This window comes from Marmota monax, unplaced genomic scaffold (assembly GCF_021218885.2).
Source record: "Marmota monax isolate L192 unplaced genomic scaffold, Marmota_monax_Labrador192_F-V1.1 WCK01_AAM20220418_F8-fsc00261, whole genome shotgun sequence".
In the NCBI taxonomy this organism is placed as follows: Eukaryota; Metazoa; Chordata; class Mammalia; order Rodentia; family Sciuridae; genus Marmota; species Marmota monax.
The window spans coordinates 81,505-106,692 of record NW_026695225.1 but is presented as its reverse complement, the minus strand read 5'-3'; the positions used below and the strand labels follow the sequence as shown (position 1 = coordinate 106,692).

Below are 25,188 nucleotides of genomic sequence, written 5' to 3'. Positions count from 1 at the left end.
GGGTGTTCTTCCCCACAAAGGGGAACCAAAAGTAGGCCACTGATAGCTGAAGAGGGTCACTGTAATTCCCTTGAGTTGGGAAGCAAAGAAAGGCCATTGCCATTGTTTCCCATTAACTCCTCAGACCAGGGGTCTTGAAAAGTTGAGAGAGCCTGGCCTCGAGGTATAAATTATATCTTAAAGTATGTTGCATCACTAATGGGTCCTTACAGCTTTTATAATGGTGTTACTGAAAAGGAGGTGATGCTTCCACCTGTGTGTCAAGATACTTAACTTTTCTGTGCCTTGATGTTTTTATCTGCAAAATGGACATAATAATAGTTACTTTTCCTTAATGGATCAAATGAGACACTGAATAACAATTTAGGGCTAAAAACACCAACCTCATAAGATCTATGAGATAATTTATGTAATGTCCTCAGCACAGGGCTGGGACAAAAGTTTCCTTTATTAGTAGATTAGCATTAGCAGTGTAACCTGTGGACAGGTACTAGTGTGTTTTTTTTTTTTAATTTTTTTTTAGTTGTAGTTGGACCCAATACCTTTATCTCATTCACTTATTTTTATGTGGTGCTGAGGATTGAACCCGGGGCCCCAAGCATGCTAGGCAAGCGCTCTACCGCTGAGCCACAATCCCAGCCCAGAGTAGTAGAGGTTTGAGCCTGGACTCTGGTGCTAGATTTCTTGGGTTTAAATCTCAATTCCAGGGGCTGGGGATATAGCTCAGTTGGTAGAGTGTCTGCTTAGCATTCACAAGCCCCCCCAGGTTCAATCCCTAGAACCACCAAAAATAGAAAAAAAAATTTAATTTCTCTTCATTAGTGGATTTGTGATCTCTGGCATATTACTTAAATATGCCTCTATGCCCTTGTGAAATGGGAATAATAGGGGTACCTATGTCATAGGACTGATGTGAAATCTCAATGAATTTAGTCATATAAATCCCCCAAACAAGTTCTTGGAACATTTTCAAGTGGTAGTTATTCTTCTTATTAGCAGTACTAGGAACTTCACCCCAGATACCTAGCTTGCTTCACAATTTCCCTAAAGCTAGCCCTAGTGTAAAGCAACACCTATCTCAGAATATCTTATTCCAGTTTTCCCTATTGCCCAATTTGAGAGCTGTGTGTGTATGTGTGTGTGTGTGTGTGTGTGTGTGTGTGTGAGAGACACACATGTGCATGCATGTGGCTTTTGGGGTAGACATAGCTTCAGACCACCACTTGATATTCCTTATAGAATGATGTCTACTATGGAACAGATCATGGTATTTTCTTTTTTAATTTTTCAAATAAAAACATGGTGAAGTTGCCAATGATTGCTGTGCTCTGAAGCTGCCAGAAGGTAGACTGAGCTACTCTGCAGTTCTAAGAATACTAGATGGTACAGAAATACCTCCTGGGTCTGGCATTGTTGGGGATTTTTCCAATAACTAATGCTTACTCCTTTAAGCATAAGTGCTTAAAATATTTTTATCCACTTTGGGTAGAAATCTTTCTAAAAAGTGCATCACAATAATTCATCTTCTTAAAAAGGATTGGGCATATTTTCATCTCTTTTTGATAATTCAGGCTGACCTGAATGTGTGATGAATATGGTAAAAAGCAATATCTGCAATTGCAGTTACTCATAAGCCTTCCCTAGTTTAATCTGAGTTAGAGTCTTGGCTTGGTCAGTTACTGACTCTGGGAAAAGTTACTTGCCATGTCTGTGCTCCTGTTTCCTCATTTGTATAATGAGGACATTAGCAATATGTACCACATAGGATTGCTTTGAGGATCAAATGAGATGATGCAAGGCACTTAATATATCACTGTACAAAAATATGAACACTGGCTGTTCTTGGATGTGTTGTTACTCATGTCTGTAGGTGATATACAGGTGCCATACTGGGGCCCTCCTAGAACCCTGAGAGAAGACTCATAAAATTAGTAAACAAGGGATGAGACTGGAAGCTGAGCTGGGAAGCTCCAAGCAGCTATGTTGACCGTAAAGTCTCAAGCCAGGAAACAGACTCAAACACACAAATATTTTCAAGTGTCACTAGACAGAGTATCTGTCAGGCCTAGCATAGTGCCTGACATAAGACATGTCTAATGAAGTTTTGTTCACTCTATAAAACTGTGAATATATTAAAAGCAAGAAAAATCAGGGCTTGACTATTGCCCAGAACACACCGTTACTCATCTAAAGAATGAGTGCCAGCTTGAAATGGTCAGTTTGACAATGTAAAAAACATGGAGCCTGAGATGCAGTTGGGAATCAGATTCTGGGGCATAGGGACCACATTAAAGAGCTGCTGCCTTCTGGACCTCTGAGGCCATTTGGTTTTTTCCAGATGACTTCTATCTTTGTGTTCTCATATTGTGACAATGTCTTAGGGTCTCCAGAGGATCACACAAATAGTAACTGATGGGGGAAGTCTGCTGAGACACCTGGGTAACAGTGTTCTCTGAAGCACTTCCCCAACTTTGATAAAATCCCTTGAAACACAAAAGTTTAAAAAATTCTGATGAAGTCAAATTCATTTATTTTTTTTAATTTTGTTATTTGTATCTTTCATATCATCTAAGAAACCCTTGCCTATTCAAAGGTTATGAAGATTTACTTTGATTTTTCTTCTAAGAGTGTTACAGTTCTAATTCTTACACTAGGGGCCTTGATCCATTTTGAGTTAATTTCTTTATGTGATAGGAGACAAGGGTCTAAATGAATTCCTTTGCATGCACACATGCATTTTTCCTCAGTATAATTGATTGAAAAATTATTCTTTCTTCAATTGAATTGATTAATGTAGCTTTTTAAAATCAGAAGGTGTGAGTCCTCAGCTTTGTTCTTCATTTTCAAAATTGTTTTGGCTATTCTGGATCCCTTGCATGTCCATGTGAATTTTAGGACCAGCTTGTCCATTTCTGTGGGGGGAAAAAGCCAGCTGAGATTTTGATAGTTATTGTGTTCAGTCTGCAGATCACTTTGGGACATATTGTCATCTTGATAACTTTTCAGTCTTTGAATCTATAAACACAGGATATCTTTCCATTTATTTAGGTCTTCTTTAATTTTATTTGACAATGTTTTGTAGTCTTCAGTGTAAATGTCCTATGCCTCCTTGGTTTAATTTTTTCCAAAGTATTTTATTCTTCTTGAAGCTATTATAAATAGAATTATTTTCTTAATTTTGTATTTGAATTTTTCATTTCAAGTGTATAGAAATACAATTGATTTTTTTATATTTCTCTTCAACTTTGTATAAGATTATGTCATCTGTGAACAGATACCATTTCTTCTTTCCTTCCAATCTGGATAACTTTCATTTCATTTTCTTCCTTCATCTGTCTGCCTAGAACCTCCAGCACAATGTTAAATAGAAGTAGTGAGAATGTTCTTGTCTTGTTTCTGATTTTAAAGACTAAAGCTTTCAGACTTTCACTACTGAATATGTTATTAGCAGTGTATTTTTCATAGATACCCTTTATCATGTTGAGGAAATTCCCTAACACTGCTAGTTTGTTGAGGGATTTTTTTTTTAATTGTAAAAGGGTGCTGGATTTTGTCAAATGCTTTTACTGCTTCTGTGAAGATGATCATTGTTTTTTATATTGATATGTTCTATTACATTCATTGATTTTCATATGTTAAATCAATCTTCTATTATGGATAAATTCCAGTGAGTTACGTTGCATGTGCACATAAAAAATTGTGTACAATTGTGATTATTTTTGAAGAATCTTTCTCAGAAGTGGAATGACTGTGTCAAAATTTGATAGATAATATTATTCTAGAAAAATGCTATCCAAAGTTACACTGCCACCAACAGTTAGAAGAGTCCTCTTCCTTGTGTGTATGACAGCATGGGATATTATTTATCTTTAAAGTTTGCTAAACTAATGGATGAAAACTATATTTTTTTGCTGTAATTTGTATTTCATGATTCCTAATGAATTAGGACATCCTCTCCCTTATAGTCCATCTGTATTGCTTTTTCTAAACCAAATATATCTTTTTTAGTTTCTTACACAATGAAGAAGGCCAGGGGGTGGTATTTGGGTCTGAAGTTAAAACTTTCCAAATCCCCTATGGAAAAAAATCTTTGTTTCCAGGTAGTGTAACTAATGTGACTAGGAAGTCTTTCACAACATGACAACATGAGTTTTAGCAATGATAGATAGATTTGTTGGTGTTTTGCCTTTGGACTCAGTGGGTATCAGGGACACATATGATTCTCATCTGTTGGAAGTGGCCTATGTAGTACCTCCCTGCATTGTTCTGGCAACAGCCACAGGACTGACTGCGAAAGTTCCAGCCTTGTGGCTTTCCTCTGCTTAAAGGACCAGGCCTTTCCCCTGCTTCATCCCCAATAGGTACTCTTGTTTTGTCCTTTACCACCACTGCTACCTACTCACTGCTAGGGACATCCTAACATCTCGTATTTTGCTCCTGGGTCCAGCTTACTTTTGCCAAAGGATGTTTTGCTCATGAAGAGTTTCATTGAATGAATATGAGGCTCAATTAGTGTTTCTTTCACTTTCTCTCTCTCCCTCCTTCCCTTTTTTCCCCCTCTCTCTTCATTGCTTCCTTCTTTCTTCCTTCCTTCCAATACCAGCTGGAAAGTGTATGGCTTTTTCTCTGTCCCCACCCCCTCACTCCCTCCTGTCTTCCTGAGTCACTCCATCTGCCTTGTCACTGGAACAGCATGGGTGCCTTCCCCAAAGTGAGGCCTGTGGGATGGACGATTTGCCATTTCCCAGGGGCTGCTCTGCAGGGAGGCGGGGAGTAAGGCAGCTCTACTAATAATCATGAGTCAAGGAGAAATCTCCAACCAGCCAGCTCCAGCTCTTAGGAGACCTGTACCTCCCTGGAGCATAGACCCAAGGCCCAGAACCAACCCATAGCTGTAATGGTACAACAGGCCTTCTTCCAAGCCCTGACCCTGTCATCTGTGTGAAGTCGGAGCCTCCTCTCTAGGCCTCAGTTGACTCACCTGTAAAATGAGACTAGTGTAGGGCTTGGGTAATGTCTAATGGTCTGAGACTCCTCTTAATTTTTCCATTGCCATCATTCTCCAGTGGGCAAGCTTTGCATAATTAGCTGCTCAATTTGACTAGTGAGAAGACTAAAGAAGATTTTGGTAAGTTTTTCTTCTCCTGCTGAGCACATATGACACACCAAATGGAATTTCCACAACTTAATTGAATGTCACCCATGACTCTGGCCATCCTAAATTTTTATTGACCACATTGTATTTCTGTAAAAATTAGACTTCAAGTAAGGTTGTAAATATTTCCCATCTATCAGGAAACTGTTTTATTCTTCCTCAAAGAGACTATTTGATTTGGGGTCTGTTGTCAGAGAGCTTAGGAAGGGCATCTAGAGTAGTTCAGGGAGGGGAGGTATGTGAAGGGCCACTGAGAGCTTTGTGCTTGGGTGTCTCATGGCTCAACAGGAAGCTTGGGGGTTCTGAGTAGCATCTGGGGGTGGGGGAGAAAGTGGGCCACTACTAGGAACGTCTAGTCCAGGATTCCCGCCCGAATCTTTGGCAGTGGCCCAAGGCCAGCCAGGCACTGGTAGCCCAGGGCTTGGGACTGAACCGGGTGGTAGCAGCATGCGCAGTGTAGCTGCTGCTGTTCTACCATGGCTTTTGCTGCTGCCACAGCTAGCCAGGCTGCTGTTGTTGCTGGTGCTGCTGCTGCTGCTGCTGGTGCTGCTGCTGCTGCTGCTCTGCCCTATGCCGCTGTCACTTCCAGTTCCTACTTCTGCGATCCAGGTCCGGGTCACTGCTTCCCTGCCGCTGGCCCAGTCCCTCCAGGCCGCTTCCCCTCCCGGGCTCTGGCTCTGGGTAGGAGGGAGGTCAGTGCTGGCAGAGGAGTGGGGTCCCAAGGAGCCTTACGAGCAGGCTCCCTGAGTAGCCGCTCCCCTCCCGCCGCCGCCCCACGCGCCCTCACCAGGCTAGTCGCCAGCGCACCCAGCGGGGCGCGCTTCCCGCACCCCCAGTTGGGCCCCGAGGTCCTCCGTCCCGCGGAGCCGCACAGCTCTGGCAGCAAGAACTTGAGGACAAGAATGACTTCCCTTTAGATTAAAAAAAAAGGGGAGGGGGTTGAAAAAATCCCTGGACTGGAGAGACTGGCGGCGCGGCACGGAGTTTGGAGACGGGCGCCCCCTCCTCGCCCGCGTCCAGGAGCAAAGTTGCAGCCGCCCCTCCCCGCTGGGGCGAGCCGAGCCCAGCTCTCCAGTTTCGCTCTGGTGGCGGCCGTGCTCAGGGCAGGGTCCCAGCTCTGGCTGGGTAGAACGGTTCCCGCAACCTTGGCACAGGCTCGCCCGCCCGCTCGCCGGCCCCGTGACTTGGGAGGGCGAGCCGCTTCCAGGAGGCGGCGGCGGCGCGGCAGGAGAGAGCGAGCAGCTGGAGGACAGGCGGGCAGCGGCCGAGCCAGGTGACCTGCCCGGGGGCAAGGGGTCAGGGGTAGGGGAGCGCGTGAGGGCCGGGGGCTGGGTGCCGAAGGAACCGGTTAGAGAGGAGCCGCCCTTCCTCCCCAATTGCCACGGTTCCCAGCCCCAGCCGCGGGGTCCGTTCCCTGCCAGGGCCTCACCATGCACTGGGATCCTGGGTGCCGCGAAAGTGGGGGAGTGGGGGCCGAGGGCGCAGAGCTAGGACGCGCCAAACTTAGGGGCGAGTTGTCCAGCTCTGGCCTCAGGGTTTGCATCAGACCGGATTCTTTCTTTCCCCCGGAACCAGAGCAAGAGTCAACAGTACTATTTCTGCTACTAATTTGATGCCCTCCCAACCCCAGGCATCCGTACATTTGGGGATGTTTTACACTGGTCTGTCGCAGAAATGGTTTGTGGATGGGAAAGCCCTGTACCGAACAAGGTTATTTCCTAGTGTTCATGGTTAATTTCGAGTTTTCATTTTCTAGACATTTAGGAACCCAACAGGTATTTGAGCTATTACATTTCTTAGCTCCAGAGTGGCGAGCCCTCAAGTTTATCTGTCTCTTAAAACATTTTTATTTTCGGTTTGGCATTGTTTTTAGATATAGGGGAGACTCAATGAAAATTTCCCCCTTTTCTTAATGTGTAGAGGGAGTAAAAATACAGTCAGGGAATATATTTTCCTATACAACTAAGGTATATTTTTGTCAAAACCTTCACATAAACAACAACCAAAAAAACCTTACAGAATAGGATGAATTTCACTTGATGTTTTGTAAAGTATTCATAAATTTTAAGACAGAATTTTGGATCTAAACTGCTTTTCTAATTTATATTTGTCTGGAAAACCTACAGTTTGTCCTTGAACTTCCTATCTTAATTTTGACATTGGCCATGGTAAGAGGATCTTGGATGACATCATTTTCTCCAGCCACAGTTTGGTGTTCTGTGACTGAGAGTACCTCTTTCCAAAATATACAGCCTAGGCATGTCCTTGGACTTCACATTTTCAAGGAATTCTATTAAGCAAAGTATTATGCTACATGCCAGGCAGTGCTGCAGTCCCTTCTTACATAAGTGAGCTCAGGCCGGTGTAGCTCCTGGGTGTGCTCAGAGTAGTTAAAACAAGAGTGTCTGTCTCAGTCTGGGGTGCTGGGGGAGATGATTGGAGTTTTGAGCAAAGTAAATTTCCAGCTAGTATTCTCATCTTGCATTTTTTTGGAGCTTAATTTTTGAATGCCTTTTACGTATCTCAAACTCATTGGGTCCTTATAAAGGATGTAGGGGAGATGGCATTACTTTCATTTGACAAACAGAAAAGTTTGGTTATCCAAAGTCATACAACTAATTATTGCTAGAGTCAAAACTCTAACCTGGATCTCCTGTTTTCAGCCCAGATTTTGTTTTGTTTGTTTTTGCGAAAGCATGACATTTTGTACAAAAGTGTTCATTTGTCATTTTATGAATAGTATGTCTTCTGGATTACTAGGTTTTTTTTTCTATTCTTTTTGCCAACTCACATTTTGGCCTCATCTTGACTCGCACTTTCTTAGAGGTGAACACAGGGGCGAAGTCTTCCAAAGAAGGTCTGTGATTTGTATTTATCTATGATCTGCCTCCTCTCCAATCACACTCAGGGATAGTAGGTGCTGAACAGAGTGAGAGCCCAGGGTCCAGAAATTTCCAATATTCATTTGGCATCATTATTCCAACTATAATATTTCTTCAATCTTTAGAAATTCATTCAGAAGGAGAAACCTGGGAGCATGAGTTTTTGTTCATTTAGGGCAATATGTTCACCACTGTGCTTAGCAACTCAGATGCAAAGGATGAAAAGGAGTTGAATATCTACCATTTCTCCAGCACCTACTATGTTGTAGGCACTGTGATAGGTGCTCTAAGTATATTATCTTATTTAGTCCTCACAACAATCCTGGGAGGCAGGTGGCATTGCAAACATTATACAGTGGCCGAGACTGAGGTTTGAGCATGATCCAGACAAAAGCTTCACATTGCCAGCCCAAAGCAGAGCCACTCATGTGGTTCACTGATGTACCGTATTCCAGAGCTCATTTCTTTTATCATGTGCTGGGCTGCTGCCTCCAAGGAGCTGTTTACAAATCCAGGAACCAACTAGCCCCTTGGTTTTCAGATATGATGATACATTAGAGTCATCTGGGATGCTTTTTTTTTTTAAAACAAAGACAAATCTTTGAGTCCAATCACCCACAGATTCTGAGTTAACTGGCCTACAGTAAGGCCTAGGCATTGGTGTTTCTTTTTTTTAAAAAAATGTTTAAGTCACGGCTGGGGTTGTGGCTCAGTGGTAGAGCACTTGCCTGGCACATGTGAGGCACTGGGTTCAATACTCAGCATCACATAAAAATAAATAAACAAATAAAATAAAGGTATTGTGTCCATCTATAACTAAAAATATTCTTAAAAATGTTTAAGTCAACTTTATATTGAAATATAAAATACATTCAGGAAATTGCACAAATCCTAAGTATTTAGTTTGATGAATACTCATGAACTGAATACACTATATAATCTGCACCCCAATTAAGAAACAGACCAGTACAGACACCCAGAGCCAACCTCATACCCCTTCCCAGTCACTATCTCTCCTTAAGGGGCACTACCACCCTGAATTCTAAAACAATAAATTTATTTTTTCTATTTTATTTTATATGAGTAGAATCAAACAGTATGTACTCATTTGTATAAGGTTTCTACTACTAAGAATAATTGTACTAGCAACCCATGTTATTGAAGATAATAGTGGTTCATCCTTTTTGATGGCTGAGTAGTATTTAATTGCATGGACCTACCATATTTTGTTTTTCCATTTACTTGTTGATGGATATCTAAGTCATTTCCAGTTTTTGGTTGCTATGAATGATGCTGTCATGAATATCCTTGTGGGTGTTTCCTGAAGAACATATACCCATATTTCTGTTGAATTTATAATCTGGGTCCTAGGGAATATAACATTCAGCTTTAGTTGGTACTCCCCAACAGTTTTCCAAAAGGATCAAGCCCTGTGGTTATATTTTTTTAAAGCTCCACAAGTGATTCTTATGTGTATCCAGAGTTGAGAACCAATTCCCTGGTTTATGCAGAGTTCACCAGTGTGACCACCTCAAACATCTACCACCTGGCTGAGAACCATAAATGATATAGTAGCCTCCTTTTCAACCTCAGATCTTCTAGATTATCTTCTTTGCTAAATTACACAGCTTGCATCAATTTCCCCATAATTGCTTTTGCCAAGCTACCCTCACTCTGTTCATCCACTCTGATTTTGGTCATATTAAACACACCTATATGCTAGTCTTAGACCTTCTCAAAGCAGGAACCAAAGTTTGGTCATCCTTATAACGCTAGCACCCAGGATAGAACATGGCACATAGAGGTGCAGAGTAAATGCTTCATCAATAGGAAGACTGAGTAGTTGGAGAGGATCTGGGCTGGAAAGAAGTCCTATCTTTGCACCAAGACTTATGTACTTTATTCCTAGGAGAATGCCTCAGGTCCTCACTCACAGCTTGATTGTTTTAACTTATCTAAACATGTTAGCATTATGGGTACCCTGGTTGTTCATCTTAAAGCTGATTAGAAATAGAAACTTAGATGAGATGAAGTAAGGTATGTGGAAGCACTTTGTAAACTGGAACACAGCATCTAAATAGATAGAGCTAGGCATGATGGTGCACACCTGTAATTCCAGTGGCTTGGGAGGCTGAGGCAGGAGGATCATGAATTCAGAGCCACCCTCAGCAACTTAATGAGGCCTTAAGCAATTCAGTGAGACCTTGTCTCTATATAAAACATAAAAAGAGCTGGGGATGTGGCTCAGTGGTTAAGTACCCCTGGGTTCAATGCCCAGTACCCTCCCCCCAAAAAAGCAGACCCACAAACACGTATAACTACCCGAGGCCCTTTAGTGTGGGGTCAGGCATAATCTGTGTAGGTCTAATGGCAAGAGCTTTTCCCTTTCCTTGCTTTGGTCTGAGTTTGATTTCTGGTTAGGGTAACTTGTTTTTATTTTCCTTTGAAAAGTAGTACAGTAGTACAGTCTGAAATCTTGAGCTTTGGACTTGAACTGACCTGGATCAACCACTTAGTAGTGGGCTGGGGATGTGGCTCAAGCGGTAGCGCCCTCGCCTGGCATGCGCGCGGCCCGGGTTCGATCCTCAGCACCACATACAAACAAAGATGTTGTGTCCGCCAAAAACTAAAAAATAAATATTAAAAAAAAAATTCTCTCTAAAAAAAAAAAAACCACTTAGTAGTATATGCTAATCTCCTAGGTGGTATTGGTAGGGAATACCATTTATAAGGTATGTTGCTACCTCTAGAGTTAAATGAGAAAGCAAGTAATGCACCTAGTACAGTGCCCGACACTAAGTAAACTCTCAATGAAAGCTAGTTCCTAACTGGAATTTTCATGTACTTTAGTAGACTGGTGTTCATAAATGGTATTTCATTATCAAAAAAATGTTTACTTAATTCAGTTATGTTAAGCTAACTCTGTTTAATAACTGAGTCTTTGCTTTTTAGAATAATTTCCTCTTGAAATCTTCACATTTAAACAAATTGAATGCAGAGAAGGATAAACTGTGGGCTCTCTAAGGGTTCTGAGATTTTACATTAGTTACATTGCAATTTTAGACAGGGGTGAAGCTTGAAATAAGAAAACAAAGATCCAGCCATCTTGTGTCTCAGATCCATGTACTATTTTGGCAGGGGTTACTTGTTTTTGGAAAAATGGTTTAAAAACTAAAGTCAAAGGTGAAAGCCCCACATATTTTTGAATACTTAATACACCTCTTCAGAAAGAAAAACAAAGTTGAATGTTTCTGGGTGTTTTAGATGAATAGTGATCATGGGCTTGGCTCCTGTTCTCATGCTCAGCAGCAAAAATAATCCTCTCAATATCATAAGCATCTTTCTTTCACTAATTGAAGTACCTTTTTTGAATATTTATTTTTTAGTTGTAGTTGGACACAATACATTTATTTATTTATTTTTATGTGGTGCTGAGGATCGAACCCAGGGCCTCACACATGCTAGGCAAGTGCTCTACCGCTGAGCCACAACCTGAAGAATCTTTTTTCTTTTGAAATTTTTTTTTGGAGGGGCTGTGGCTGGGGCTCAGTGGCAGAACACTTGCCTAGCATGGGTGAGGCACTGGGTTCAATCCTTAACACCACATACAAAAATAAGTAAATAAAATAAAGGGATGCTATACATCTATAATTACAATTTAATTTTTTTGTAGTTATAGATGGACAGAATGCCTTATTTTATTTGTTTATTTTTATGTGGTGCTGAGGATCAAACCCAGTGCCTCACACATGCCAGGCAAACACTCTTCACCTGAAGTATCTTTTTATTTATCTGAACTTGAAATTCTCAGTGCCTTTCATCATAGAAAACAATTTGAATTTAGAGTGTTTTGAAATATTTTAAAAATCATTTAAATATCATATTTAATCTGTGTATTTATTTGGACGACTACAGTAAGTGTAAATTTCAGTGATATTGGAAATTCCAGTGATGTCCATGGACACAGGTTGGAATTTAAATTGTAGTTTTAGACAATAGATGCATAATCTTAAGGAGCTTTAAGACCTGGTTATAACGGTTCTTGTTCTCTTTTCTGCTTATTGTGTTGTTCTCAATGCTTAGCAGAGTCAATTTTTTAACTGATGAAACCAATTTGTATATGGTTTCCTTTATAACAAGTCAGGACTAGAAATGTTTGGGAATCCAGTTGTAAAGGGGAACTGGAGAAGACAAAGCAACTGAACTCTTCAGAGACTATGAATTATTCAGTTGTTAACCACAGTAACTTCTTTAGCTACCATTTTGTGTTCTAATAATAGAAACAGTTTGGATGGATTCCTTTTGGAGTTGAAAAATCAGGAAAGCTTTTCATTCTTTTCTAGTCTACACATAAACTAAAAGAATGTGAGAAAAGAATATTTGCAGCTTCTCATGTTTACCCAGATGAAGTAGTTTCACCTTTTTGTGTGTCTTTTAAAACAGTTTTATGTATTTTATAATTAAAATATCTCAGAAATTTAAAATACACCCCAGAGAAACATGCTCAATGTTTTGGTTAAATTAAACAATTAAATGAATCATCTTTTCTTTTTGGTGATTACTGACAGAAACATTCCCCCCTTGCATTCAGGAAATAAGTAATAAACCTGTTGAATTGAGCATAGCTGAGGGGAAATCAGTATCAATGGATCCCATTTGAAAAAAAAATAACAGTATATAATATAATTTCTAAAAAGGAAATACGATGTTTCTGAATTGAGTTGAATGTACCAAATACATAAGAAAAGGAAAGCATTTTGTTAGAAAATTTGATCAATGGAATCTTCCTAACTGGAGATGTAAATTATTTTGTTTTAAATTAAACTCTCTGTAAGTTGGTTTTAATGCTGACTTTAATCCAGACTGTTTCTGGGGGCAACAGAGCACAATATGTCCCTTTATTAAAACCACACAATCTTGGCCAGCTATTCTCTATTCCAACTCCATTGTAATTTGGTCATATGTGTCACTGAGGTGGCCACCAAGATCAGTCTAAGAGGTAATGCTGCATTGGCAGCACACAGCATAAGGTATGCACAGCAATTAGTGTGCATATATTTGGGGTTACTACAAAAAATATGCAAGGTCTGCTTTTTGAATTGCTAATGACTGAAGTGTGAAGGCATTTGCCAGTTTCTTGGGGCCCTTGTTTACCAACATTTTAGAGGGGGTGACCTCCCCTGAGTCCAGAGTTGAAAAATCAGGAAAGCTTTTCATTCTTTTCTAGTCTACATGTAAACTAAAAGAATGTGAGAAAAGAATATTTGCAGCTCTCCCTATCTGCATTTCAACTTGGACATTGCTGTTTCCTTTGCTGTCATCTGGAAGAAAGACACTGCCAGACTTCTGTCTGATTAGCTCCAGGCTTTGTCAGATCCTGGCAAACTGTACCCTACCACACAAAGAAGTGTATGGGTTCAGAGATATGGATCATCCAAAACAGCATAGAGTCACACCTCATTTCTGTTTGACTTCTGGCAGAAGATTTACCTTCCTAATTAAGTTCTGCTTAGACAAATAGAGTAAAATCCCAGTTTTATATTTTCTTGGGGACTTGAATATTATTACAGAGATCAGACATGTCAATTGAGGGATTGAATAGGACAACAGGGAAAAGAAAGAATTAAATTAAGGTGAGATGAAATGCAGCAGTTTGCAAAGCAGCAAGTAAAACTGTTCCGAAGCATTTGTCTCACCCTCGACAATAACAAAGGCATTTTCCTACTCTCTGGAAGTGTGGACATTATTTTAAGAGGCAACTTTAAGGTGTCAAGATCCTAATATCTTTTATGAAGAGCCTGCCTGTGAAGCAGGCTTGAACACTAAGAAGTATTTTGTTTTATAATTTGTCTGTTCCTCATGTCTTGGTCTACAGCAAAATGGGGATATTTACTAATAGTTTCTGAGAAAGGTATACACGCCAAAAAACCACAATATTTTATTTGCAAAAGAAATTGAACATCTTTTGTGGGGAAATTATGCATTGTGATAGTATAAGCATCTACATTGTAATTTAATCAGTTTGCCTTCTCTGGAGGCATATGGGAATATGTTGTATATTGGGGAAAAATATTGTTTTGGGATTAAAAAGAAGGACAATGAGCAGAATGGAAAACAATAGTTTAAGGGTTGGTATACTTGTGGGTGACTTCTTCATTTGCTGGATTTTATATACTGTCTTTCAGTTTTGTATTTTTTTTTTTTTTGAGTACCAGAGATTGAACTCAGGGGCACTCAACTACTGAGCCACATCCCCAGCCCTATTTTGTATTTTATTTAGAGACAGGGTCTGGCCGAGTTGCCTAGGACCTCACTAAATTGCTGAGGCAATTTAGTGAACTCGTGATCCTCCTGTCTCAGCCTCCTGAGCCACTGGGATTACAGGCCTGCGCCACCGCACCCAGCTGGATTTTTTTCTCTTAAAATGAGTTTATTTATTAGTGCCTGGCATGTATCAGGTGTTCAGTAAATATTTGTTGAATACATAATAAGTAGATTTTGGAATAGAAATGAATTTTTAGAAATTCTCTTTGAGATATCAGCCTACATATAGATGATCAAGAGTTGACTTTTATTCATAGAAATGACTCTTTAGTGGATAAAAGAAAGTATAAACAGAAAGTATAAAAAAGAAAGAATAAAAATAAAGCCAGGGCTCCCCTAACATAGCATTACTCAGAGTCTCTATGCCAAACTAATGTACCTATTTCATGTTTTTTATAAAAATAAAATAATAAGGTTTGAGAGGTTAGGTAGCATGGTTCATGTGGAAGCTCTTCTCTACTTTTCCAGTCCACAGGCTGCTTCTTGTTTCTTATATTACCCAAAGTCTTTTGATTTCACTGAGCTTTCAAGTTGTGAGCTTTGAACACAACCTCCCTAAGCTGTGGCTTTCTCCAAAGTGATCCAGTCAGCAACCTCACTTTCTTTTGGTGAGGTAGGTGCTCTGTCAGCATTCTTCACTTCACTCAATCATATTCTTTTAAAAGAATAATTTATTTTAGCAAGTGATGGAAACTATATGAACCATGATTTATCCAATTCTACAAGGGAAAAAAAGGTTTTTCCTTTTTCTTTCCTTTGGGGAAAGGCATGCCAAAAGGACAGGTGTTTCAGGATAATCTGAATTTTAGATTGGGAGGAAAGACTGATATTCACCATCTAGACAGTGAGTACCAGGTGGGCTTCTGCCTGTGAATGTATGAAAGAGTGGAAATTAACAGGGTATAGCCATGTATACAGCTGGGTGTCTAAGCTAGGGGATCCAGAGTCTAAAGCCCAAATGCAAGAGGAGTTCAGAAATAGGGAGGCCCGTTGTAAACAGAGGAGTAGTGGTTGGAGAAAACCCAACTGATGGGAGTGATTTGGATGGTCTCTGATGAAGAGCTCAGATTCAGATAGTTGAGGGAACTTTCAGAAGGAGAAGTATAAATATTACAGAGAAGCACAGCAAAGCAAATGAAATATTCAGGGGAATACAAGGAGAACACAGTGAAAAATGATGGGCTAGGTTGGAGTAAGCTTGAGAAGAAATTTGGATGCTAGCCTGAAGAGGGTAGACTTCATCTTGTAAGTAGTTGTAGGCTGGGTCACATTCCTTTTTTGCTGCATAGAGTTTCTGTGCTTTGTGACGTGAGTGCTAACAGAAAGCACCATTCCTGATGTCTCTCATATCTGAGCTCCTGAATATCCACCTCACAGTGTTTGGATTGTTTCTGAGGTGCAAATCCAGATTCTAAAAAGATGTAGCAAAATTGATTTATCAATTCATCAATTAATTGATGTCTGTTAGACATCAATTGGTGTCTCTGAAAATGACATACTTGACATCTGTTTTTTTTTCTTCTTATGGTGGTGCTGAGGATCAAATCCAAGGTTTTGTGCATGCTAGGCAAGTGCTCTATCCCTGAGTTATATCTCCAGTTCCTGACAATGACATGCTTTTGAAAAAGTAACTCACACAGAGATAAAAGCATGGAGTGCCAAAAGTCTTTCCCAAATGAATTACTGAAGGTGATCTCTAAAGAAAGAAAGAAAATGATAGTAACTTTGGTACAACATCCTTCTTTCCCAAATTAGCTGGTGTTAGAAAGACTTTGGGCATGTGCTTTATAGTCTTTTAAATTGTTTGTTACCCCTTCTTGCTTCTGGTGAGATATTTTGCCATGCCCTACTATGCTCTGGCTGTAACTTGGAGCTGGTTTTAGAGCACGGTATAGACAGGCGAGTGTAGCTTGTAGTATTTGTTATTTATTCTATTTTGTAATAAAAGTTTAAAAAATACAGCCAATTTCAGCAAAGCAGCAAAATTCCACAGTTCTTTCCTGTTTCCTTCATCATAATACTTAGTTCACAGTGTTTGTGGTGGCATTGAAAGGAACTTCTATTGCCTGGGACAGGCAAGCTATTGTGGACATTGTCTATACTTGGTACATGACTTAAAAAATCTCCGACCATGGAGATGGAAGCACCTTTGGTCACCTCACAGTCACGGAGCTTAGTTTTGTAGATGGGAACAGATTTATCTCGTTTTATGTAATAGACATTTCCTGAAAAGTTGCATGGATATTGATATTTTCTTTCCTAATTATTTTTTCTTTCTGAGTTTATTTTACTTCCAGAAATTCTTTTTCTTCAATTATTATCTATTAACAAGAGCATCTACACGTTCATTAATTGATCAAATGTTGATTGAGTTCCTACCATGTTATAGGAACTCTTCTACAAAGTGAATATACAGAGGTGAACAAAAATTATACTGGTGGCATTAAATTTTAGGTGTAATGTACCCATAAGTCTCTTTGAGAGAGCACCCTGTTGATCAACCAGTGAATAATTATTTATTAAGTATTTCATATATGTTGAGTATTAGGTCAGGAGTGCAGGGAAATTTGGACTTCAAAGAACCCACCTCCTTTTTGGAAATCCAAGAATCTTAACACACAGAGACTAAATAAAGATTTTTATGCTGGTAGATCATTGAGGGCTCAAGTGTGCAGCAGCACAGCAGGCTGGAGCTGTTCAGAAGAAAAAAAGGTAAAGGTAGGTCAGTGGAAGACTTGATAGAAACTACCAGAGGAACTGCTACTTAAAGCAACCTGCAACAGTACAGTGCCTTTGCTTGTGGCCCTTGTCTCTCCCTGATCTTTGTGCAGAACTCATTTACCATCTGTCTCTCCTGTACCTGGATTACCTAAGTAATTTCTTCTACTAGGTTCTAGGGCTCCAACCCAAAACCATCAAAAACTTCTAGGAAATCAGGGGCTGAGGGAGCCCTCTCTTTGTAGGTAAGCATCTTCCCTAGCTGCCTGGACAATTGCAGAGGTAGTTACTTTTTTAAAAAAAAATATTAGTTATTAATGGGTATTTGTTTGTTTGTTTATTTATTTATTTAGCTGAGAATCGAACCCAGTACCTCACATATGCGAGGCAAGTGCTCTACCACTGAGGTACAACCCCAGCCCCAGAGGTAGTTACTTTAAAAAAATTTTTTTTTAGTTGTAGATGGACACAATATCTTTATTTGTATGTGGTGCTGAGGATGAAACACAGTGCCTTTCATGTGTTATACAAGAGCTGTATCTCTCTACCACTGAGATACAACCCCAGCCCCAGGCAGTTTTTTTTTTTTTTGTACTGGGGATTGAACCCAGGGGCACTTAGCCACTGAGCCACATCCCCAGCCCTATGTTGTATTTTATTTAGAGACAGGGTCTCACTAAGTTGCTTAGGGCCTCTCTACTTGCTGAGGCTGGCTTTGAACTCACTATCCTCCTGCCTCAGCCTCCCAAGCTGCTAGGATTACAGGCATGCGCCACCACGCCTGCTTCACGCAGTTACTTTTAACTACTGACATTTTTGAGAATATTCTCCTAGTCTTCATATATTTGCCTGGTTCTTTAATCAAGGAGAGTTCTAAAATAAATAGTACTACGAGTGTCTAGGGCATTTGTTCATCTGTTATATAAAAGGACAAGGGGAAAAAAACCCTAAAAGATATTGGCCATTGATTGGAAACACATATCCGAGCACTCTTCAAAATGAAAATGGATTATTTTCCAACAATTTATTTGTGAATTACTGTTGGGAACACAGAAAATGTTTCCCTGTAGAAACAAGGTTCTACATGATGATTATGTTTTTTGGTTGGCCCACAACAGCCTGTTTAATACTTAATGTCACTAAACTATAGAACTAACAGAGACTAAGTGACAGGTGTGATGCTATGTCTCTGGGAAAATGTGTTCTGCATTCCAATTTGGAACACTAGGAAGTCAGTCCCTTTCTCTGAAGGAATAGGGGGGTGTTGGGAGGGTACCCCCACTCTGGTATACAGACACTCCAGCATCTGAGGTATCACTCATCCACCCCCATCCTTTAAAACTGGCAGCCAGTGTGGCTCCTGCAAGGGCTGTGGTGACAGGATAATGGGAGGAGGGGTAGGGGCAAGCCACACTGGTTGGCTGGCTGAAAGTCAGCTGGTTTTAAGCCCTCTGCTTCTTGACCTTGGCTTGGCAAGCACTACTGACAAGAAAGATTTCATCTTTTCCTTTCCTTTATGCCTACTCTCTTTTTGGTGAGATTATCCTAAATCAGTTGTTCTTTTGTGATCTCTCCTTTTAGACCAACGTGTCTATTTTATTCCTCATTCATCTTCCTCTTTCATGAACACTTAATAGTCAACTGAAGATAAATCTCTATTGTGGAGAAAGCTGAATTTCCCCTAAAGGAGTGCTAACAGAAGAATGGAAGTCATAAGGTGTGTTACAGTGATGGGGGTAGGGGGCAGGAAGTAGATTTGGTAACTTTAAAATGGGGAGTAAACAGTGAGGGATTAAGCTCACATCTTGGCTCCTACCACAGGAGCTCTATGGAACTGAACTTCCTTGCTCCGAATTATATGAGGTTCAAGTCATTCAGAAGCCCATATTAGTTACATAAAATAATTATAGAAATTCATAGAGACAAAATAACATAGATGGTTTAAACTGTCCACAATCGAAGTCCAAATGCCTCTTGGCAGCAAGATAGAGGTAGAATTTATAAATAGGTCATTTTAAAATGACATTTGAAACATCAACTTATAAAGAGATAATAATTATCTCAGTCTATAATACCCAAGACTCTCTTGTTCTCATTCTACACTATCCAACCCATTTATAATTATAACTTGGCTTACCAGGTGGATTTATGTATGGAGAGAGAATGCCTGGCCATGAAATGAGAGTACCCAGTCCTCTTAGTAGTTCATTTTATCCAAAATTAAGAAATCGGCATTTTGGTTTATGTGTTGTTCTTTGGTGAACTTGGCTAGTGTAATGCCGTTCTCAAGATCCTTGAGGATTGAAGACCAGATTTTGGACCCAGGAGACCCAGCTAAGCTGCTGCCTTTGAGAGCTCCTATTCAAAGATGCACCTTCAGGCCTCTCATTGACTTCCTTAAGTCAAAGATACCTCTCAATTTTCAGATGGGAAAGCCACAGAAAAGTAGTGCTGCCTCCCTAATGTCCTTATAACTGCTCAGGAGTGACAAACCTAGGATTGGGATCAGGTTTTCTGACCCCCAACACCAGTTTTCTTTTCAATATACCTCAGTTGCTGTAGCTATAGTACACAAGTCAGATCTTGTTCTCTAAATTTCTGATACATAGAGAAATGGAGAAAACAAAAGTAGAGTGCAGACTTTGGTCTCTTAAGTTTGTTCCACATCATTAGGAAGAGTTATTATTTAAAACCAGGCAGGGTACAAATGCCATCCACTGTATTCTATTAAGTGGAATGCCAGTGGGCAATGAATCAAGTTTCTGAACTAAGAACATTATTTTTACTGACTTTGTGACTGCTATTAGTAGGAGCTATGTGAAAGCATCCCAGGTCAAGTTCCCAGAGCCAGGCGCAGTATTACCCAGTGAGATATGACTAAGCATCTCAGATTTGATTGCTCTATCTCACTATGTAATGATTTTTCCTCCAAAGTTCAAGGGTTCAGGTGCTCAGCTCTGAGGATTTATTTATAATCTAAGTCAATTTAAAATTTTGTTCAGTAAGCTGGGTACGGTGGCACGTACCTGTAATCCCAGCTACTCTGGGAGGCTGAAGCAGGAGGACAGCAAGTTTGAGATCAGCCTCAGAAACTTAGGGAGACCCTATCTCAAAACAAAAAATCAAAAGGTCTGGGGATGGAACACAGTGGCAAATCACCCATGGGTTCCATGTTTAGTACCACATGAACAAAACAACAATAACAACAACAACAGCAACAAAGATTTTGTTCAATAAGAGTAAGAAAAATAAGGAAGAGCTGAAATGTTCTTAAATATTTGGAATCATTTTTTTAAAACATAAGTTGTATATCCTTGTGGTCCCACTGAATCACTTGCTTTTCAGTTGATTAAATTTCTTAAAGTTGCGTGATGGAATCTACTGTGATCACCCCAAACCATAAGTTATCTTTAATGGAAGTTGATTGGGTATTACTGAAGCTAAGATGACATTAAAGGCATTACTAGTTCTGAGTGAGAATAAAGTATGACTTCCTTTCTTAACCAGGATGTGGCTGGAGTGCTGTGACTGGTTGACTTAGATAGTCATAGCATAATACCAAGGAAATTGGGGGCTGAATGTCACTGCATGTGACCGATACCTTGGGCCTGTTTGCCTTAACTTAGTTTGGTCCTGTAACCACAAGTTGAACCCCACCCTATTAGCAACTCACAAAATACGGACTGTGTAGCTCTTCCCCACTTCTGGAAAAAGTGGCCAAGTGCCTACTTAGTCAGAGCTGTCCCCTGAAATCGGAAGGACAGCGCAGGAATTAAGCAAAGCCCCTTCAAGACAGTCTAGGCATGTGGAAGATTTTCTCTTCCCCACAGTTAGTTGAATTAGTCATTTTACAGGTTGAACCAACTTGCTCCAGATGAGGAAGGTTCTGCTTGTGTTGACAGCAGCAAGGGATTTATTTTTGTGTAGAAATCTACAAATTGCTTTTTCATGTTTTTCTGTTTCACGGAAACATAAAGCGTGCACACAGAGCTACAACACCCCTCAGGGCACTTATGTGTGTGTTTTTATTGGCTCCATCCCTTTCTTGTTCTGTGACTTAACTACTCCAAGTCTTATTGTTCACCTAAGAAATGAAGGAAATAATTGTGCCCCTAGCGCAGGAGTTCTGGAAGAACCAAATGCAATGAAAAAATACACAGTTTAGTCCGTTTTTGCTGCTATAACAAAATACCATAAGCTGGATACTTTATAAACAATGGAAATATATTTCCCATGGTTCTGGAGGCTGGGAAGTTGAAAATCAAGGCACTAGTAGCAGATTCACTGTCTGGTGAGGACATGCTTACTGTGTCCTCACTTGGTGGAGGGGTCAAGACAGCTCTCTGGGATCCCTTTTATAAGGCCACTGATCCCATTCAGGAGGGCTCCATCTTCATGAACTAATCAGCTTCCAACGACCCCAACTTCAATTATCATCAGAAATGGGATTAAGTTTAAATGTAAGAATGTAGGGCCTGGGTACAAACAATCCAACCATAGCAATATATATGTAATCTCCAAGTATGGTGTTAGGCACATGGTAGGGGCACAGTAAGTCAGTAATGGTAGCTATAAGATTAGTGAGGGAATGGAACAGGGGATCAGGGGAGTTTCTTCTCATGTGCTTCATTGCTTTTGTCAGTTTAGGGACAGTGTCTTAAAATAGCACATATGTTGAAACCGAAAGCTACTCCAAAAGAATCTACTTGTAAAGTCATAAAAATATTAACTTCTGCTCAATTTGTACTGACAGATCCCAACATTTCAGAATTAGCACCTGGTGTTTAGTGGACGGAAAATAGATTTTGTTGTCATTGTGGATATCCAGAGTGGAAAAGTGTGGGGAAACATAAACATTTAAAAGCAAAATGTCTTTATATATATATATTTCAATCCTATATCTGCTCATATAGGATTGAACCCTAGGCTGGCAATTTATAAATGCTTAAAATATATTTAATGAAGTGTAGTCCCTGTGTCTCCTATTACTTACACAGAGTGGTGTAAATATTTTTGCTGTTGTTACAGTTGAATCTTGCCTCATTCTGTTGCAAAAGTGGTACTTTGAAACTATCTTTCTGTAATCTAAGAAGCAGTCCTTTTTTTCTTGTTGGCGTCACAGTAGTGGTAAAACGAATGGGGGGCAGAAATCCTGCTGTTTATCTGATCTTCACAGATCTAACTGGAACTAACTAGCTTATTTCTGGTGCAGAATAGATGTTAAGAAAGTTCAGAGTTAGAGAAGATAATGCTAAGTGAAGTTAGCCAATTCCCCAAAACCAAATGCCGGATGTCTTCTCTGATATAAGGAGGCTGATTCATAGTGGGGTAGGGAGGGGGAGCATGGGAGGAATAGACGAACTCTAGATAGGGTAGAGGGGTGGGAGAGGAAGGGAGGGGGCATGGGGTTAGAAATGATGGTGGAATGTGATGGACATTATTATCCAAAGTACATGTATGAAGACACGAATTGGTGTGAGTATACTTTGTATACAACCAAAGATATGAAAAATTGTGCTGTATATGTGTAATAAGAATTGTAATGAATTCTGTTGACACATGTAAATAAGAAAAAAATAATTAAAAAAGAAAGTTCAGCTACTCTGGGACTCAGTTACATACCAGAGATGCTAAGCAGGCTAGTGAGGCTTGCACAAGATGCCAGAAGATGGGTATGTATCATCATAAGTTTGTCATGATGGAACTTTGAAAAATTCCTTTGAAAAGGACTTTGGAAAATCACATACAACATAAACATGCGACTATACTTTACCTTTTAACACATTCCACTGCTTTTCAGACAGATAGAGGAATTGGTTCTCTATTTTGTATGTATGAGTGGCAGTAGGCCAAAGCAAGTGGTCTATACTATAATATACCTTTCTCACACCTCTCCACATTGAGGGATTCTTCCTTGCTTTCTCCCAGTTGAGCATCAGAGCTGTCAGTCTTTCTGCACATCATCATCTCTAAACTTGGTCTCCCACTCTCATTTCCACTAAGGCAAACATGAGTGATAGTAGCTGAAAGTATGCTTTTTCCCAAATAATATTTCCATTTTGTAGGGGATAGATCTTTATGGAAGAAAAATCTGGGGTGGAATTTTTAATATTATTCAATTTGGAGCTTGGGAGGGTGTGGGGTGGTGTAGGATATTCATAGTTGTATCTAAGCTTCTGACTACTTTGAAATAATAATGGTGAGGCTTTGCCTTTTCTCTCTCCATACCAGTCCCTTGTGGCCTCTTACAGTTCCTTCCTGTATAGTTCCTAGTACTATAGAATGGACTTGGCAGTGAGAGCAACAGTACCCATGGATAGACTTGAGTATATTGTGGTTTTCTGAAAAGGGAACTGCACAGTCCAGGCAACTTCCCTCAAGCAGATGCAATGATTCTTGTTGGTGCACATTTCATTTTCTGATCAGTTTGTTCTCAAATTAGTACAAATGAATAATTCTGACATTTCCATGAATAGGCAGTCAATTAACCTGGATAAGGAGCAAGCAAAACAAAAAGGGGAGATTTTTATCAGTTTTTGCTTATCTACCTTATTCTGCTAGTTATTTACTTCTGGTTATAATTTTACTCTACTCACCTCCCCCACACCCACCCAATGAATATATCTACATGCACACACACATATTCATTCTGCCTTTGAGAATCATAAGCTAAAGACAAGTGATTTTTTTGCTTTGTGACTAGTTTGGCATAGATGTCATTAACCCTTTCCTACTTGACCACTTTTGAGGGAATTCAATATGTCTGGAATCCTCTGGGGTTCTGAATACTCTTTCTAGAGTTTACTGCATCTTGTTCACCCAGGGTTTGACAAAAACAGAATTCTTAATTTGCTCTTGGAAAACTTCTCATTTTATATTGTAGCAGTCAGAAATTATTTGGATTGTAGTGTCATTTAACTCTTTAGTAATATTAATGCTACCCTTTTATTAGAAGTCTGGCAGTGTTTCCTTTTTAGGTATGGTTGGGCTCTTCAGTCATTTAACTTTGAATCCAAACCATTCATGGATTGGGTGAATAGTAGAATCCCAAAATAGTCAGACTTGTGTAGGCTCACATTTGCATGAATCTGTATTGCCCCCAGACTTGGTGAATAAAAGGATATTACGTATTTCCATTCTAGAAACAAAGTTTGATTCTTCAAGAATATGTACAAAAATAAGATAAAAATTATCTTGACATGACTCCCAGAAAATATGCAGATTAAAAATGGAACAAACGGCTCTACCTAATGGGAAGACAGACCCTTCAAAATCAGTATTAATCATGTCCCATTTGAAAAGGTACATTTGACTCTCATCACCATATTTGGGGAAAAATTATGTAATCTGTTTTCTTCAAGAGACTTTTTATGGAATGAGATGTTTTTTAGAAGGAGCATGTCTGTATTTCTACACTGTCAACTAGCAATTAATAGATTGAGCCTGTGCCTGAGAATGCTTCTAGTTTCAAACATATGTGTTAGAGACTATAAGAAATCTCAACATTTGTTTCCTAAAGGCATAAAACAGAGGTTTATTTAGGAGAGTAGATACACATTCAAGGGACAATGTGGTGGGGGAACAATCTCACAAGAGAGATACCTTTTGGGTAAAGCAAGGAATATGCACTCAAGAATGTGGGCTATCTCCAGAGGGAGAGATGATAACCCATTGGTGTGGGGTGTTAATATTTACAGAAGGTCGTTGCTAGGGGCTGGACAAGAGATGGAGGTGGGGTGGAGCTACACAATTTTGTGCCAGTTTTTCCTTTGCTTACACATTTCCCTCATTTTACAAGGGCATGGACCAAGGGCATGTCCCTTAAGTTCAAGATTTACAAGTGTGTTTTCTGCATCTCAGTGGCTTGTGGATATTTCCTTTAAGATTCAGTATATCTCTCTCTTTATCCTAATTCCCTATCTCATTTCCCTCCCCGAGATATTGATCTCTTAATCTTGAGACTTGGTGAGGGGTGAAGATCCATCTTCTTAGGGCTACTTCAGGCCACCAAGAGGTCAGGGATCAGAAGTCTCACCCTCACTGTTATAAAGAAGATAGACACTCTCAATACATTTTAACATATTGAATACATGGAAAAATTAACAATTT

General features: G+C 39.8%; 1 protein-coding gene and 1 long non-coding RNA gene across 3 annotated transcripts in view; one reads left to right on the top strand and one right to left on the bottom strand.

The window, feature by feature from the left end:
- Positions 1-25,188, top strand: part of LOC124086863 (rho guanine nucleotide exchange factor 6) — a 47,858-nt gene that overhangs the window by 2,476 nt on the left and 20,194 nt on the right. Inside the window, exon 1 of one of the 2 annotated variants that reach the window (XM_058576058.1) lies at positions 5,588-5,764. The exons of the other annotated variant lie outside the window; for it this stretch is intronic. Within the exon in view, the coding sequence (XP_058432041.1) occupies positions 5,603-5,764 (162 nt within the window). The 5' untranslated portion in view covers positions 5,588-5,602. Of the gene's footprint in view, positions 1-5,587; positions 5,765-25,188 lie in introns of those variants that run through there. 2 annotated transcript variants of the gene reach the window in all.
- Positions 4,856-6,701, bottom strand: LOC124086860 (uncharacterized). The gene is made up of 3 exons (XR_006849947.2): positions 6,585-6,701; positions 5,943-6,066; positions 4,856-5,832 (listed from the first exon to the last, which is right to left on the bottom strand). It is a non-coding gene; the product is annotated as an uncharacterized LOC124086860 (long non-coding RNA).